The sequence below is a fragment of the Leptosomus discolor genome, chromosome 1 (assembly GCF_034619465.1).
Source record: "Leptosomus discolor isolate bLepDis1 chromosome 1, bLepDis1.hap2, whole genome shotgun sequence".
NCBI classification, from domain to species: Eukaryota; Metazoa; Chordata; class Aves; order Leptosomiformes; family Leptosomidae; genus Leptosomus; species Leptosomus discolor.
This window is the reverse complement of record NC_141391.1, coordinates 129,325,399-129,339,926: the sequence shown is the minus strand read 5'-3', so window position 1 is coordinate 129,339,926 and position 14,528 is coordinate 129,325,399. Positions and strand designations below refer to the sequence as shown.

General features: G+C 44.0%; 1 protein-coding gene across 3 annotated transcripts in view; it reads left to right on the top strand.

Annotated features, from left to right (window-relative positions):
- The window catches only part of B4GALT4 (beta-1,4-galactosyltransferase 4), a 28,654-nt gene that overhangs the window by 12,508 nt on the left and 1,618 nt on the right, over positions 1-14,528 (top strand). For 2 of the 3 annotated variants that reach the window (XM_086464361.1, XM_009948643.2), the window contains 4 exons: positions 819-1,297; positions 2,858-3,090; positions 6,513-6,700; positions 12,435-12,557. In XM_086464361.1, the coding sequence (XP_086320487.1) occupies positions 1,030-1,297; positions 2,858-3,090; positions 6,513-6,700; positions 12,435-12,557 (812 nt within the window). In that variant the 5' untranslated portion in view covers positions 819-1,029. The remainder of the gene's footprint in view (positions 1-818; positions 1,298-2,857; positions 3,091-6,512; positions 6,701-12,434; positions 12,558-14,528) is intronic. The other variant, XM_086464375.1, reaches the window with a different exon arrangement.

The following is a 14,528-nucleotide window of genomic DNA, read 5'->3' as shown; positions in this document are numbered from 1 at the left end:
AACAGACAAAAGTATTAGCATGGTAACTTTACAGCATGAGGGCAGTGAAAGGCTGTATGAAAATGGAGCTCTTGAAAGAAGGTAGGAAACGGAAGAAAGGATTGAACCCTCATAGACCTAACACTGAAGAACTGACCCTTTCCCTTGAAAAGCAGGAGGATTTGCCTCCTGCAGCAGCATATGAGAGGGGAATACTGGGCAAGGACCCACAAGGGGGTACTGGCAGGCAGCAGATATGGAGGAATGATTTTTTTGATGCCAGTTGAGTATTGCAGGGTTCACACTGTGTTGTGGAGAGCAATGTAGCATCAGTAATATTCTTTCAGAAGAAAACAGAAGAAAAATTCTGCGGAGGTTCATGTGCTTTCCATTTCGGTGAAGGGAGCTAACTTTACTCATAACCAGCAGAATCTCTTGCCTTGCAGCTGTTGTTAATTTTGGTAGGAATAGAAATAGTAAAGCCTGTGTATTGCCAGGCACTTTACACAGACATAATATGGGGTAGTGTTTGTACTTTCTGATCTGAAAAATAAAAAAAGCGTGGGAGTGGAAAGCAAAGCAGGGAAGTGATTTACCTACAGTTATGCAGCAGGAAAGTGATTTGCCTACAATCATGCAGCTGGTTTGTGGCTGAGCTAGGACCAAAGTTCAGTGTCTTGGTTTCTGACCAGTAGTTCATACTTGCTGTTCCTTTCCTATTTTGTCATAAGCTATTTTCATGAAGTCTGTGGAGGTACAGCAGTGGAGAGCAGTATAAACTAACTTTCTCTTTTTTTTTTTTTTTTTTTTTTTTCCCCCTACCCTTCCCCCTCGCCCAGGTTAAGTGGTATTTTCTGACATTTGAAGAGCAAACAGCACCTGGCTCCATGAACTGTGAAACTGCAGGAAGTGTGGCAGCCCTTCCTACCTCCAGCTGTCCTTCCTTGTTGTGACATTCTTCTCGGGACCTTTGGTTTCATCCCCACTGAGTGTACAGTGACCTGCTTCAGCATCAGAGCAGAGGAAGCAGTTTGTGGATCAGGGAGAGCCATGGCCTTGAGCTTGTATGTCTTTCACGTCTTCTATAAGTTCAAAGTGTTGGTGCTTGTCACTTTGTGTTTGATGGTGCTATGGGCTACGATCAGTTATTTTGTGGACTCCAGACAGGAAATTTCTAAAGCTAAGAGCATGGTGGAGGATTTCAGAAAGGTGACTAGCCTGGATGACAGTCCAAAGGAAGAGGAGATCGAATCAATTGCGACAGTTCCCACGGTGAAGTCATTTCAGGGTCACTGTCCAGCTCTGTCTCCGTACCTGCGTAAGTGATGGTGCTTTCCTCTTCCTCCTCCTTCCTAACCAAAGCAGTTATATCTGCTTTGATACTGCTGACTTGGTTTTCTTCCTAGCTGTTTTACAGTTAGACACTTTTCCTGTGAAACAAATACAATGCAACCAGTTGCAGCAAGCACTTCTGGGTGAGGAAGAGACTTGTGGCACAGAGCACCTGTGCTGGGTCCAGCTGGGATAGCGGCCCATATGGTGCTGTGCTAAAACAGCTTTGATAACGCACCAGTGACTTGGCTACCGCTGAACAATGTTTGCAGACTGTTGAGGCTTTGTCTCTTTCTCCCTGGCCCCCTAAAATCTGTTAGGCTCGGGGTGGGCAAGAGGTTGGGGGTTGACACAGCCGGGACAGCTGACCCCAACCAGCTGAAGGGATATTCCATACCATGTGACCATACCATTTATCATGTTCAGCAATAAAAGCTCAGGGAAATGAGGAATGGGAGGGGTGTTTCATGGTTACAGTGTCTTCCCAGCCACAGCAGTGGAAGTTTCTTCTGCAGATATGGCTGGGCATCTGCCTGTAAATGGGAAGTAGTGAATGAATTTCTCGCTTTGCTCGTGCGCACAGCTTTTGCTTTTTTTATTAAACTATCTCTATCTCAACCACAAGTCTTTTCACCTTTTGTCAATTTTTTGCCTTTTCATTATTAGATATACTTTTGTCTCTCTGTCTTGACAATTGAAGGACTTCACAGCTGCATTGGGGTTCACACTACTTGTGATGAAGGTTCAGATAGGTGGTTGTTTCCTTGGTTTGGTCATTTTGATTAGTCCGCTTTTTTTTTGTGTCTTGGTATTGCTAGCAGCACCAGGCTAGCTTTGTAGTTTCATGTCATTGGCGTCTTTCTCTTTCTTCTTGTGAACCTGTTTAAGAATTTGTTTGGGAAGCTGGATTCTTCCCTCTTCCTCAAAGTAGTCCAAAAAGCTGCTGTCTAGTTGCACACTGCCACCCCTGCCCCCAAGATGTATTTGCTTAAGTAAGTGCACTGCAGCTGTAGCAGTCACAGATGCCTGCATTGTTCTCTTTCGTGGGTTTACCGAGTCCAGAGGGGCTTGAATGATAGCTCAGTACAAGAGAAGTCCTGAAAATTTCATTTGGCTACAGAAAGCCTTGGTACGTTTTATCTTACAATTTCATAGCCTTAAGCCTGCGATGCTTTTGTTCGTGCTTTAAGTAGAGATGACCTCTCACAGCCACAGTCCTATGTCTCTTTCCATTTCCCTCTCCTCTGCTTTGCCCTGGCAGCCATTTTGGCCAGTCGTCCTGCAGTAGGGTGGAACCTCTCTTGATATTTTAAATTACTTTATCATCACTATTCTGTGATTAGTATAAGCAACTAAAAGCTCAATACCCTCTCCTTCCATTGTCTGCATAATATCCTGGTAGCACTACTTTTCTCTTGGAAGGGCAGGGAAACCAATTGGGGCTTGAATCTGGGTTTCTTATGCTGGTTACAGAGTGCCTCATTAGGTGACTGGACTAGCCACAACCAGAAATGACTCAGGAAAGCTTCTTGTGCTTCTCTTGCAGGAGGTGCCAGCAAACTCTCTTTCAAAGCATCTCTGACACTCGAAGAAGTGCAAAAGGAGAACCCTCAGGTAGCCAAGGGTCGGTATCACCCTACGGAGTGCTCAGCCTTGCAGCGTGTGGCCATCCTCATCCCACACCGCAATCGAGAGAAGCATTTGCTGTACCTCCTGGAGCACCTCCACCCTTTCCTACAAAGGCAGCAGTTGGACTACGGCATCTATGTTATTCACCAGGTGAGGCAACTGTGCAGAGACATATTTGGGTGGCGATGGTGTCAGTGCTCTGCAGTCTGAGGAGAGGCATGCTGCTGTCTCTGTTATCTAACATCAGTCCTCCAAGCCTGCTTCAAACGCTTCTACTTGTTGAGGGATGCCACAGAGCAGGCAGCAATTGCTACTGGCACTGCAGGATCTCAGCTGCTGTTAGCAAAGCTGGAAAGTAGTAACAAACAGTCTCTTAGACTGAGAAATGGACACCAGTTAAAGTGACTTACTATTTCTGGGTTAGTGTTCAAGGTAAACGTCTTTTGCATTACTAGTGCAACTCAGTTCCCTTTCAGTATACACATATGTAACTAGGCTGAGAAGTTTTCTCTCTTTAAACTTGGAGTTGTTTGGATCGAAGGCCTCTGTTTGTATCCAGCTCTTCTCTCCCATCTGCTTGCTGGCTGTCGTGCTTAGTAAGCTGTGTATATCATGTTGTTGTACTTCTGCTGTCTCAAACTAAACATGACAGCTACTGCTTGTAGGTGCTTTACTTGCCCAGCAAGGGCTGTGGGAAGATGTAGTCATGGCAGAGCACTTGGTTCTTGAAAGATTTATTAATTTCTTTCTAGCTCTGCTGAGTCAGCAGCTAAAATTTGAGCATACAGGCTTGTGCCATGTCATCTTTCATCTAATGGGCTTATGTTCTGGTTGTACAAACTAAAAGGAGTATAGATTTCTCTTTCGTAATATGCTGTCTTTTTCTTGATCTTTTGTTGTGTTTGCTTTTACTATCATATGCTTACATGTTCTGCTTTGACTCTAAACAGGTTTTTCAGATAGCAGGAGAAAAAGGTGATATTATAGTTTCTCTCCCCTTCTGTTGAAAGAGGTTAGAGTCAGTTAACTAGTATGAGGCAGTGCATTCTAGGTGAAAGCTAGATGCTCAGTTGCTCAATGGCACAGCAGAACAGCAACAAAAGTCATGGCAGGATATATACTTTCAGTCGGAATAGACTGTTCTTCCATTGTTTAGAGTCATGTGGTCCATAGAGTGGAAAAAACGAGGCTTTTTTCTGCATTCGTATGTACTGTAACTGTACATATAATGGCTCACTCCAGCTAGCAAGCAGTGGTTAGCAATAAATCATTGGAAGAATGGGCATATGTTCTTTGTGTATTAGCATATGTGAGGTGGAGAATGTCTGTTATCATGTTAGCTAAAAGTAATACAGAAGTATGAAGGTTTTGTTTGATGTGAGCAGCAATGTTGAGTCTGGACTTGTTCTATCAGGGTTTTTACTTGGAAGATTGGAAGGTTTTGCTTAGCCTTTCCATGTGATAGGCATGGAAAGTAGGTCTAACAAAACTCTTACGGCAAATTCATTTTCACTCTCCATTTGTGATGTCATTAGTTGTTTTAAAATCTTTTGAGAAACAGATAAAAACAGGATTTAACTGTTAAAATACACAGAGTTTACTTTGGAGGAAGATTAAGAAATGAGCTTTCTATATTTGTCTCTGTGAGCCATTGAAGGGCATGTTCCAGATCTCTTCTTTGAGCTGCTTGTAACATCTTGAAAATTGTGTTTCTCTGCACAAATGTTGTGCAGTGCTGAAAAAAAGTTAGTTTTTAATCCCTAAAGGGTGAATAACTTCTTTCCCAATGTAAGTTTGTCTTGTGATCAGTGTTCTTCCATAGAAACAAAGGAGGACAATTCCTTCCTCAATAAAAGGTGAGAGTAAACTTTGCTGTTTGTTCAGGAGGTGGTCTGACATTGAAAATTGCCCTTCCTGGAAAGAAATTTTAGCTGTCGTTTGGCTGCCTTTGTGCAGGAAGTGGGCTGGGTTTGATACCCAATACGAATGAAGTTTTCTGTGTGTTCTTTACCAGTCATCTGAATTGTTCTGTTCATTCAGTAATGTATACTTTTGTCACCAGAAGATTATCTGACAGATATGTTCATATACAAGACGCTTTAAAAAACCAAAACTGAACAAAACAACACAGAAATTCCCACTTAAAAATATGACATAATAGATTTTGGGATAATGGTATCTGATTTTTTTTTTTTTTGTGGAAAGTTCCTTCCCTGACTGAAAATGGAAGCAATTGATTATCCCTCTATTAATTTCTCAGAGTCGGCGCTGGTCTGTATTTCCCTAACTGCAGGTATGGAGCCATAAATCCCATAAATGTTCTTTGTGCAGGAGCAGATGGCTGTTAGTGGTGGTTAACAAATTGCCACTTCAGAGCAAAGTGTTGCTTTTCAGAATGAGAAAACTTGCTTTGTGTCCAACTGCTTTTACCTACAGCTAACCTTTTCTCAGTCTGGGCAGGCCGGCTTCTTTCTCGTCTTCCATGGAGCCTGTTTCAGTCCAGGCACCTTCTAGCAAACGACCCCTTTCTCTTCAAAATCGCTTTTTTATTCTTTCAAGCATGTCATGTTCCTAGCTTTGGACAATGACTGTCCTGTCGGTGTCTGGGAACACAGGGCTTGGCCCTCTGGCTCCCAGGTGGGAACTTGAGGCAACTCACCACCTTGTCCGCAAGGAGCAGAAAGCCTTCTACAGGCTGGCACGGGTGTACAGCCCAGTAACAAATAAATACCAGGATAAGCACACCTGTTGCTCCAGAGTGAATGGTGACATGGTAAGCTTCCAAAACTGCTAGGTGTATCTGTGTGTGTGTGTATATATCTATACACCTCAAAGGTGAAAAATGGTATTTTTGAAAAGCCAGGATGCACTAACTTACAGCAGAAACAAACAGCAAAGACTAGTACAAGTCAAGTGAAGCTCCGTGCTAGGGGGAGTCCCAGTGCAGCATAGTAATTAGGTTATAGATAGGAGTTAAAAATTAAGAGACCTGCTTTTTATTTCCTGCTCTGCCACCTACTGTGTGACCTAGGGAAATACAGTGAACTCTTTAAGCACTGCTATCCCCTAAACTGAGTGGACAAAACTAAATCATCTGTGTCAGGTCCTCTGACATCTATAAACTAATTTGTATGGGAGTGATGTTTTTTTGCCTTTTTTGGTTTTGGCTTTTTTAAGAAAACTTCCAAAAGCCTTACTGACACAGTTGCATGGAGTGCTGGTTTCTAAACTGTTTACCGATACTCTTTTGTTATGTAGCCTGTTGGGAGCTCCCAGATAGGAGCAGCAGTAGTAGTGAGATTGCATCATGCAGCGTGCACGCTGCTGGTGCCCAGATAACCGTAGGCTCTCCTGGCCCTGGCTACTCCTGACAAGTAGAGGCTGAAGAAACACTTTGCATCATTGGCCACTCTGATGCCGTACCCAGTGTTATGGGGCACCTCTTTGTGCAGTTAGCACTGTAAAGGCTATGACGCATGAAGGTGGTTGTGAACTACGCAATCAGAACAAATGCCCGGGAGCAGTTCTGGTTCAAAAGGTTTGACAGAGGTCTTTTCCATTCTTTTCCACAGGCTGGCAGCACCAAATTTAATCGAGCTAAACTGCTGAATGTAGGATACCTAGAGGCCCTAAAAGAAGCGAACTGGGACTGTTTCATTTTCCATGATGTGGATCTGGTGCCAGAAAATGACTTCAACATTTACATGTGTGACAGACAACCAAAGCACCTTGTAGTTGGCAGGAACAATACTGGATACAGGTAGGAAACCAGGAATATGGAAAGAATACCAACTGGGAAATGCTGTATTACTAATAATGTTCCTCTTCTGATGGAGCTATATGCTGGTATCTACCCTTCCTCCTGACACCAGGTTTCTGGTTGGTAACACTTCATCTCTCTGGAGTGCCTTCTGACAAGAGAACTGCACAGACATCTCTGAAGTCAGCCCCATGGGCTCCTATGCAAGTCATCGTTGTCATCGTTCTGGTTTCTGGGGTGAGGTTAAAGGGTGTTCTGAGACGAAAGCAACATGCCAGGGATTGTGCAGAGACCTTCTGTCAAAGCTAGAAATGCATTTGCAGTCTCCTGCTCCTGTGATTTGAGGGTCTGATCTTACTATAATAAAACTTGCCACTTACCTTTTGCTGTTGAAGAGGTAACGTCTGATATTGAGAGCTCAAGTGTGAGAATTTGCCAAGGGATAGGGTTGTCCTTTAATTATTCGGCTGGACAGTGTCTAGTACAGGATCATTCTGATTTTTAAATGGGTCCCATGAGTGCCAGTGTGATATAAATAATTTGAAGTGAAAAGTCAAGTTCAGTCCACCTCAGAGGAAAAAAGGCTCCTGAGCTTGGTGAATTTAATGACCAGAGTGTTTTTATTGAACTTTTTTCTTTCAAGATTCACCTCTTACGTCATGTCACACTAAATATTAATTAGAAGGGGGCTTTTCAAAAGCTGATCTCAAAGTACTTTGAAGTAAACCTGTGCTTTACTTCTGGGTTTACTTTGTTAAATATATGAGAAAGAGATGGGATATGCAAATTCTTACACAGAATGATACTCACTTTTCGGTCATCTAGTGAAAACTGGAACAAGCACGTATGAACTAGGCTCATGACAAGTTTTTGGAGCACTCTGCCTCGGAGGGAGAATGCTGAGGGCTACAAGATGGTCAGTGCACCAAAGCAACGGAAATGCTGCTTTGGTTTATTGACAGGCATGTAGAATCCAGGCTAATAACGTGGCACAAAGCTTGAAGTGCTTTATTTAACCTCCTGTGCCTTAGTTTACTGCAAATGTTTTGCTTAGTTAAGCATGCAGATGGAATTTTTGCTTTTACTGAGGGATCTTACTATTAATTTCCTCAGGTTTATCCTGTTTGTGGAAAGCTGTTAGCTACAAGTCAGCTTTAAGCTTTGGCTTTAAAGAGTAGGGACAAAATGTTTTTGTTGTGAATACTCTGCAGCAGTATTCTCTAGGTTTGAATTGGATTCATACTTTTCTGTGTCACTGCCTCTATTATCCCCACTTCATGGAAGTGTAAACAATGTTCTATTTCCAAGGGAACTCCTGGGTACATCTGCAGGAATTCAGATCCTGAGTTCAAGAATGATACCTCAGCTGAGCTGAGCCCACAGGTTGAAATCACAGTTGAGTGACCTCGGTGTTTTGCTTAGACTGAGGTGAGCATACTGAGACATGTTGCTCAGATGAGGCTGAGAAAACAGGTTGAAAGTCATATGTGTTCTGCATTAACACAAAATATCCTGGACAGGAATGTGGGGTTGTTGTGGGTTTCCTGGGGATTTTTGTTTGTTTGTTTTCCTTCCAAGGGGATATCTTCTATGTTGAATCAGTGCGTGGTAATCTTAGCAGCTGTGCTCCTTTGGAGAGCAAGTACCTTATGTTTAGTTACATAAACTTCAACTCAGTTTTAGATTATTTAGAAAAAAAGGGTTATATATTAAAACTTTGAAGGTAAGGGTGGCAAAACTTTTTTATCTTAGCTAAGCTATTTCCTTGAGACCAGCACAACATCTGTTCCTAGTGACCGTTTCTATTGTATGTTTTCTTCAGTTCAATTTTAAATATCCCAAAGGAGCTGCTGTTCTCTTGTCCTCAGGGAAGACGTGGTTGAACGCTGTTACAGAGGTGCATTTTTGAAGACTATGTCACTGGGGAGCAAGATACATCTGGGCCCTGCCAGCTCTGCTCTGCCTGAGGAGGGTTGAGTGGGCAGCACTGTCCTGGTTACAGCTCTGGCTCGTTCAGTGTCTGCCTCCCCAGTGGTGTAGGGGAATTATGGGGCGCACAAGCAAGCAGTGCGGTGCACATACGGATGTGTGCGCGGGCAGTCAGTTCCCGAACCCTACAAGGCTGCTGGAACTGGGGATGTGGGGCTGTTGGTGACTGACAGTGCAGCCTGAAGGAGCAGCTGGGAGGGGGGGCTCTTCCGTGCTGTTGCTGTTTATGGGACCTCCTTGCTATCCATTCCATCTGCTCATCACATGTCTCTAGAGGACCCATAGCAGAAGTCTCAAGGTAGTAATGCATAATTAAAACTTGATAGTGCCTTCCCCACCTTATAGTTGGTCTCCTCTAGGAGGGGAGATAAAGGGGAGAGAGCAAGGAAGAGTAAAAATTCCAGAGGCAGAAAAACCAACAAGTAGAGCACAAGAGACTGCATCTGCCTAGAACAATCCTTTTTCTGTATGTTTATATAGATAACACCATCTTTTGGGAGGTGTATCACAATCCCAGCAAATGACAGTTGAAGATTTTGTTTCAGACAACTGGAAGAAGCCTCATGTATACAGGCCCTGGCCCTTGTGGAAGACTTTAGTTGTCCTGGTATCTGCTGGAAAGACAACACAACAGGGCACAAGTAATCCAGGAGATTCCTGAAGTGAATTGATGATGACTTCGTGACACAGGCGATCAGAGCTGATGAAGGGAGGTGTTCTGCTGAGGCAAACAAGGAAGAACTGCTTAGGGATGTGAAGGTCAGAAAGAAGGAGGGAATGAGGCAAATAGCAGGATCACAACCCTGAACTTCCTGTTCAGGGATCTGCTTGGAAGAATCACTTGAGCTGACCCTGGAGAGAAGAGGGGTTCAGGAGAGCTGGTAGATCTTCAGGTGTTGCTGCCCCCATGCTGTAGAATGGTCTGTTCCCATGTGCAGGTAGTCAAGCAAAGGTGGATGGAGTCCTGCATGGACAAACAAGGAGCTCCTGAGAAAACTCGAACAGAAAAAGGAAGCATGAAAGAGGTGGAAGCAGAGTCAGGTGACTTGCGAGGACACACAAGATACCAAGTATGCAGGGATGGAGTTAGGAAAACTAAAGCCCCTCTGGAGTTGAGTCTCACAAGTACCATGAAGGGCCATGTGAAGGGCTTCTGCAGGTACATCAGCTGCTGGGAAGACTAGGGAAAATGTGCACCTGCTGTGTGGCAGGGGACTCAGTGAGAAAAGACAAGAAAAGGTCAAGATATTCAGTGCCTTCTCTGCCTTGATCTTTACTGGCAAGATTTGCCTTCAGAAATCCCAGGCATCTGATACCAGTGGAAAAGTCTGGACTTATGAAAACTGACCCTTGTTGGAGAGGATCAAGTTAAGGAATACTTAAACAAATTGGGCATACACCATAAAACCGTGTGACCTGATGGTGACTTCATGAATGTATCCATGAGTGCTAAGAGAACTGCTTGCTGTTGTGTGGTGTGCCATTCTGTTATCTTTGAAAGGTCATGATGACTGGGGGAGGTTCCTGAGGACTGGAAGACAAATGTCACTTCTATCTTCAGGACGGGCAAGAAGGAGGATTTGTGAAACTACAGGCTGGTCAACCTCACCTTTTAATCCCTGGGCAGGTCACAAAGCAAATCTGTTCACAAGTCATGCCTGACTAACTTGATAGCCTTCTCTGATTTGACTCCCTTGGTGGACAAGGGAGGAGTAGTGGATAATGTTTATCTTTACTTAAGAAGGCTTTCAACACTGTCTCCCATAACATCCCCATTGACAAAGCAATGAAGAATAGACTAGTAAGTGGACAGTGAGATGGACTGAAAACTGGCAGAACTGCTGGGCTCAGTGGGTTCTGATCAGTGGAGTAAAGCCCAGCTGGAGGCTAGTCAGTGGTGGTTGACTCCAGAGTTTGATACTGGGGCTAGTACTAGTTAATATCTTCATTAGTAACCTGGACATAGGGCAGATTGCACCCTCAGCAAGTTTTTGGAAGGCAGAAGTTTTGGAGGGGTGGTTGATGTACCAGGGACTTTGTCAGGCTGGAGAATGTGGCCAACAGGAATCTAAAGAAGTTCAACAAAGGGAAATGCAGAGTCCTGCACTTGGAGAGGAGTAACTCCGTGCACCAGTAGGTGCTGGAGGCCAACTGTCTGGAAAGCAGCTTTACAGAAAAGGATCTGGGCCAGCGATGTGCCCTCGTGACAAAGGCCAGTAGCATCTTGGGCAGTGTTTAGAGGCTGTCAGCAGGCTGAGGGAAATGATTGTTCCCTTCTACTCAGCACCACTGAGACAATACCTGGAGTGCTGTGTCTGGTTCTGGGTTCCCCAGCACAATAAAAACATGGATATACTGGAGCAAGTCCAGAGAAGAGCCATGAAGACAATTAAGAGATTGTAGTATCTGACGTGAAGTGAGGCTGAGAGTGCTGGGACTGTGCAGCCTGGAGCAGAGGAGGCAAAGGGGGATTTTGTCAATGTGTCTACATACCTGATGGAAGGCAGTAAAGAAGGAGGAGCCAGACCCTTCTCAGTGAAAGGCACGAGGCAATGGGCACAAACTGAAATACAGGAAACTCCATTTAAACATACGAAAAAGCTCTTACTGTGAGAGTAGTCAAATACTGGAACGTGTTGCCCAGAGAGGTTGTGGAGTCTCCATCCTTGGAGATGCTCAGAACCTGAACGGACATGGTCCTCAGCAACTTGCTCTAGCAGACCATGCTCTGAGCACAGAGGTTGCAGTACTTGATCTCCAGAGGCCCCTTCAACCTCCACAATTCTCCTGCAATGCTATGACAGGAGCAAAAATCAGCCAGGTAAAGTAATCTGAGGGAGGTTGTATGTGGTGGTTTTTTGGGGATTGTTTGGTGGTTTTAAATTAGATTAATGATAAATCAGAAATAATAATAAGCATTGCATCTTTGCTCATCTGGCATATAAATTGCCATAATGGATACTTTCTAGCCCTGGCAATTTGTTCATCTGTTTAGATTCACATACATCTAGAAATCAAAATGCAATCTACGCTCATGTGCACGTCACCTCTGAAGCTGGCAGTGGTAGCGTAGTAGAGGCTGTGTTGTAATGCTTAGCTTAAGGGCTAAGAAAGAGGAGGGTATCCTAAAAAGCAGTTAGAAAAATGGTATAAGAAAATAAATAAGGATGGTATGTAAATACTGTAAAGAAGTATATGCCGTTTCTAGAACAAGGAAGGTAGAAGTTAGAAATTAATCTCCTTTAGAGCTGAGCTCCGTTATGTTAGGTTAGTAAGTAACTTGCGCTGTACCTTACCTTGGAATTGGTCCTGCAGTATCCCACAGCACATGCCCCCTTGCTGTGGTCTGGTTTCATTTCAAGTTTTTCAGATTCAACCCTAAGAGAAGTCCACAGCTTGCTGTCATTATTGCAGAGCTTCCACTGTATTGGTGTGTAGCTTTGTTCCTTTTCTGCTCATCCTTTAAGGTGAAGTGCCTTTTGGGCTGGCAAGGGGAATTGTGTACAGAGAAACTATTGAAGAAGGCACTATTCTCTCAGCTGGAGAGTTAACTTTTTCTGGCCTAAAGCAAATCGCCATTTTTTTGTGAAAAGCAGAAGAGAACAAGACCAACCCATGGATTTGTGCACCCTTAACTCTGCGAAAGACAAGACTAACTCCAGACTTTCAGGGGTCAAATGATATTTTTCATTGTTGGTGGAATTTGACTTTTCTTTCTTCACTCTCTCTTTCTGTATACTTCTAGGTTACGGTACCGGGGCTATTTTGGAGGTGTAACTGCTCTAACAAGAGATCAGTTTTCCAAGGTTAATGGATTCTCTAACAACTACTGGGGTTGGGGTGGAGAAGATGATGACCTTCGAATCAGGTAAAAAATAAATAATTAAAAAAAAAAAAGCTAGCGGGAAATGGATGTGAGAGTGGAGGAATTGGTTTTAAAAAAAAAGGGTGGAACACTACAGGAGCCTTCAATTCAAAACAGTATTGCAGTGGGGACTGGGAGTGCAAGATGCAGTTCTGTGAACAGTTTCCTCTTTGCAAAGGAGACCTGAGACCTGGTCCTTCTCCTGACAGCATTGCTGGTTGGGTGTGGGTTTTGTTAGGTTGTTTGGGTTTTTTTGGTTGTTTTGCTTTGTTTTTGTTTGGGACACACAGTATTTGTATCCTTGCTCGGAAATTGGTAACAACAGAAATAGGAAGATGGAAGTCTGAGTGTGATTTGCCAGAGACACAAATGTACTGAGTTCCAGTACTTTGCAAGAGCATGGGAGTGTTTTGGTTTTGGTGGGACTGGGTTTTTTGCATTCATTGACTACCATGATTTACTCCAAACAGGGCTTGGTTTGTATGTGGGTGGTGTTGATTATAGTTAAGATAGTGAATAACTTGAATTTTAGAAAGGCTGCGTGTACATGCGTACGCCCTTTACTCTTGTTAAAACTAGTTTTGCAGGCGTGCCTGTTAAAGTAGGAGAAACTTGTTAGTCTGAGAGGTTTAGTGGGACAAAGGAGTCAACAAGACCTTTATGTTGCTCTTTTGCCCTCTGCCTAGGAAGAAACCTCTGATCCTGCATTGCTGTTAGTGAAGGAGGGGGCAGGGGGGTGGGGACCAAGAGAAAAAAAAATACCCACAACCCCAGAAGCCCTGCTGGCAGAGCCTGTCAATTTGTAACTTGAGTGTACCTGTCGTTCTTAAGTGTTTATCCTTTTCAGTTGCTTAAATGTGGAAACAAACATTTTGAGGACATAAAATTCATATCCCTGGTGATGTTAAATCATTACACTGGTGAAATCAAGTCTGTTAAGGTTAAGAACTTCCAAATGAGTTTTTTCTCTGTGTCAGTTCAGCAGATCAGTCAGCTGTATATCTCAAGAAGTCTAAAGGTCTACGGGAGATATGGATTTCTGTTCCCTAATCACAACTTTTTATTTTTTGTCCTATGCCTAGCTAGAGACACCAGCCTTTTACCTGTGACCCCTTGGGAGCTGGCTTTTATAGTGGTAGGGGATGGCTTGGTACCATCTTATTCCCCAGCTTCCTGAGAAGTGTCACAGTTAATGAGTGAACAAAGGTGATAGTGGCGTTCTTTCAAACGTTCCTGTGGGCAGCAGAGAACCATCTGTGCAGCAGATCGGCAGGATTTACTGAGGGGTCTCCATGATGTTTGCAAGTGATTGGAATCAAAAGTGATGCTTGCTTGTGTGTGGCACCTCATAACTTTGCAGCAGTTGAGGTCTTGGTGTGGAAACCAAATCGTACGACCCAGAGTGCACGCTGCAGCTGGCCTTGGCTCATACCTTTCCTCTCGGGTAGATCTTGGACTGGGCTGGTTGCAGAGTTTGCAGTGGGTAGGTGCTGGGAAGCTTGCTGCCTCGGTGGGTTGCTGCACGGAGGGATCCTTGCAGCCTTCCTCAGAGAAGACAGCAGATGGCAGCATCCCCTTCAGTATCTTCAAGAACTCGGGGCCGGAGTGCTCGTAGGTGCCACTGTTTTGCCTCTGGGCTACTGTGAAGGTCGCTTTTGGGCCCCTTCCTGCTGCTGATGTGACTAGCAAAGACCTGGGCTGTTCCTTACTTCCATTGGCATGAAGTTAACCCTCTCTGCTGGCAAAGCAAAATTGTTGTGCTCCGCAGATAGGTTTAAGGCCAAAAGCTCCAATCAAGTGCCTGATGTCAGGTGCTTAAATCCATGCATGGGGCTTAGTGTTTCTGCACTGTTCTCAAAAAGAAATTTGTCTTCATATGAGCAATAAAAGTTTTGCAGCTGTCTGCTAACTATTAAAAAAAAAAAAAAGCTTCCCCCCCCCCAAGTGGAGAGCTATCAAGTATTGCAGGATTTG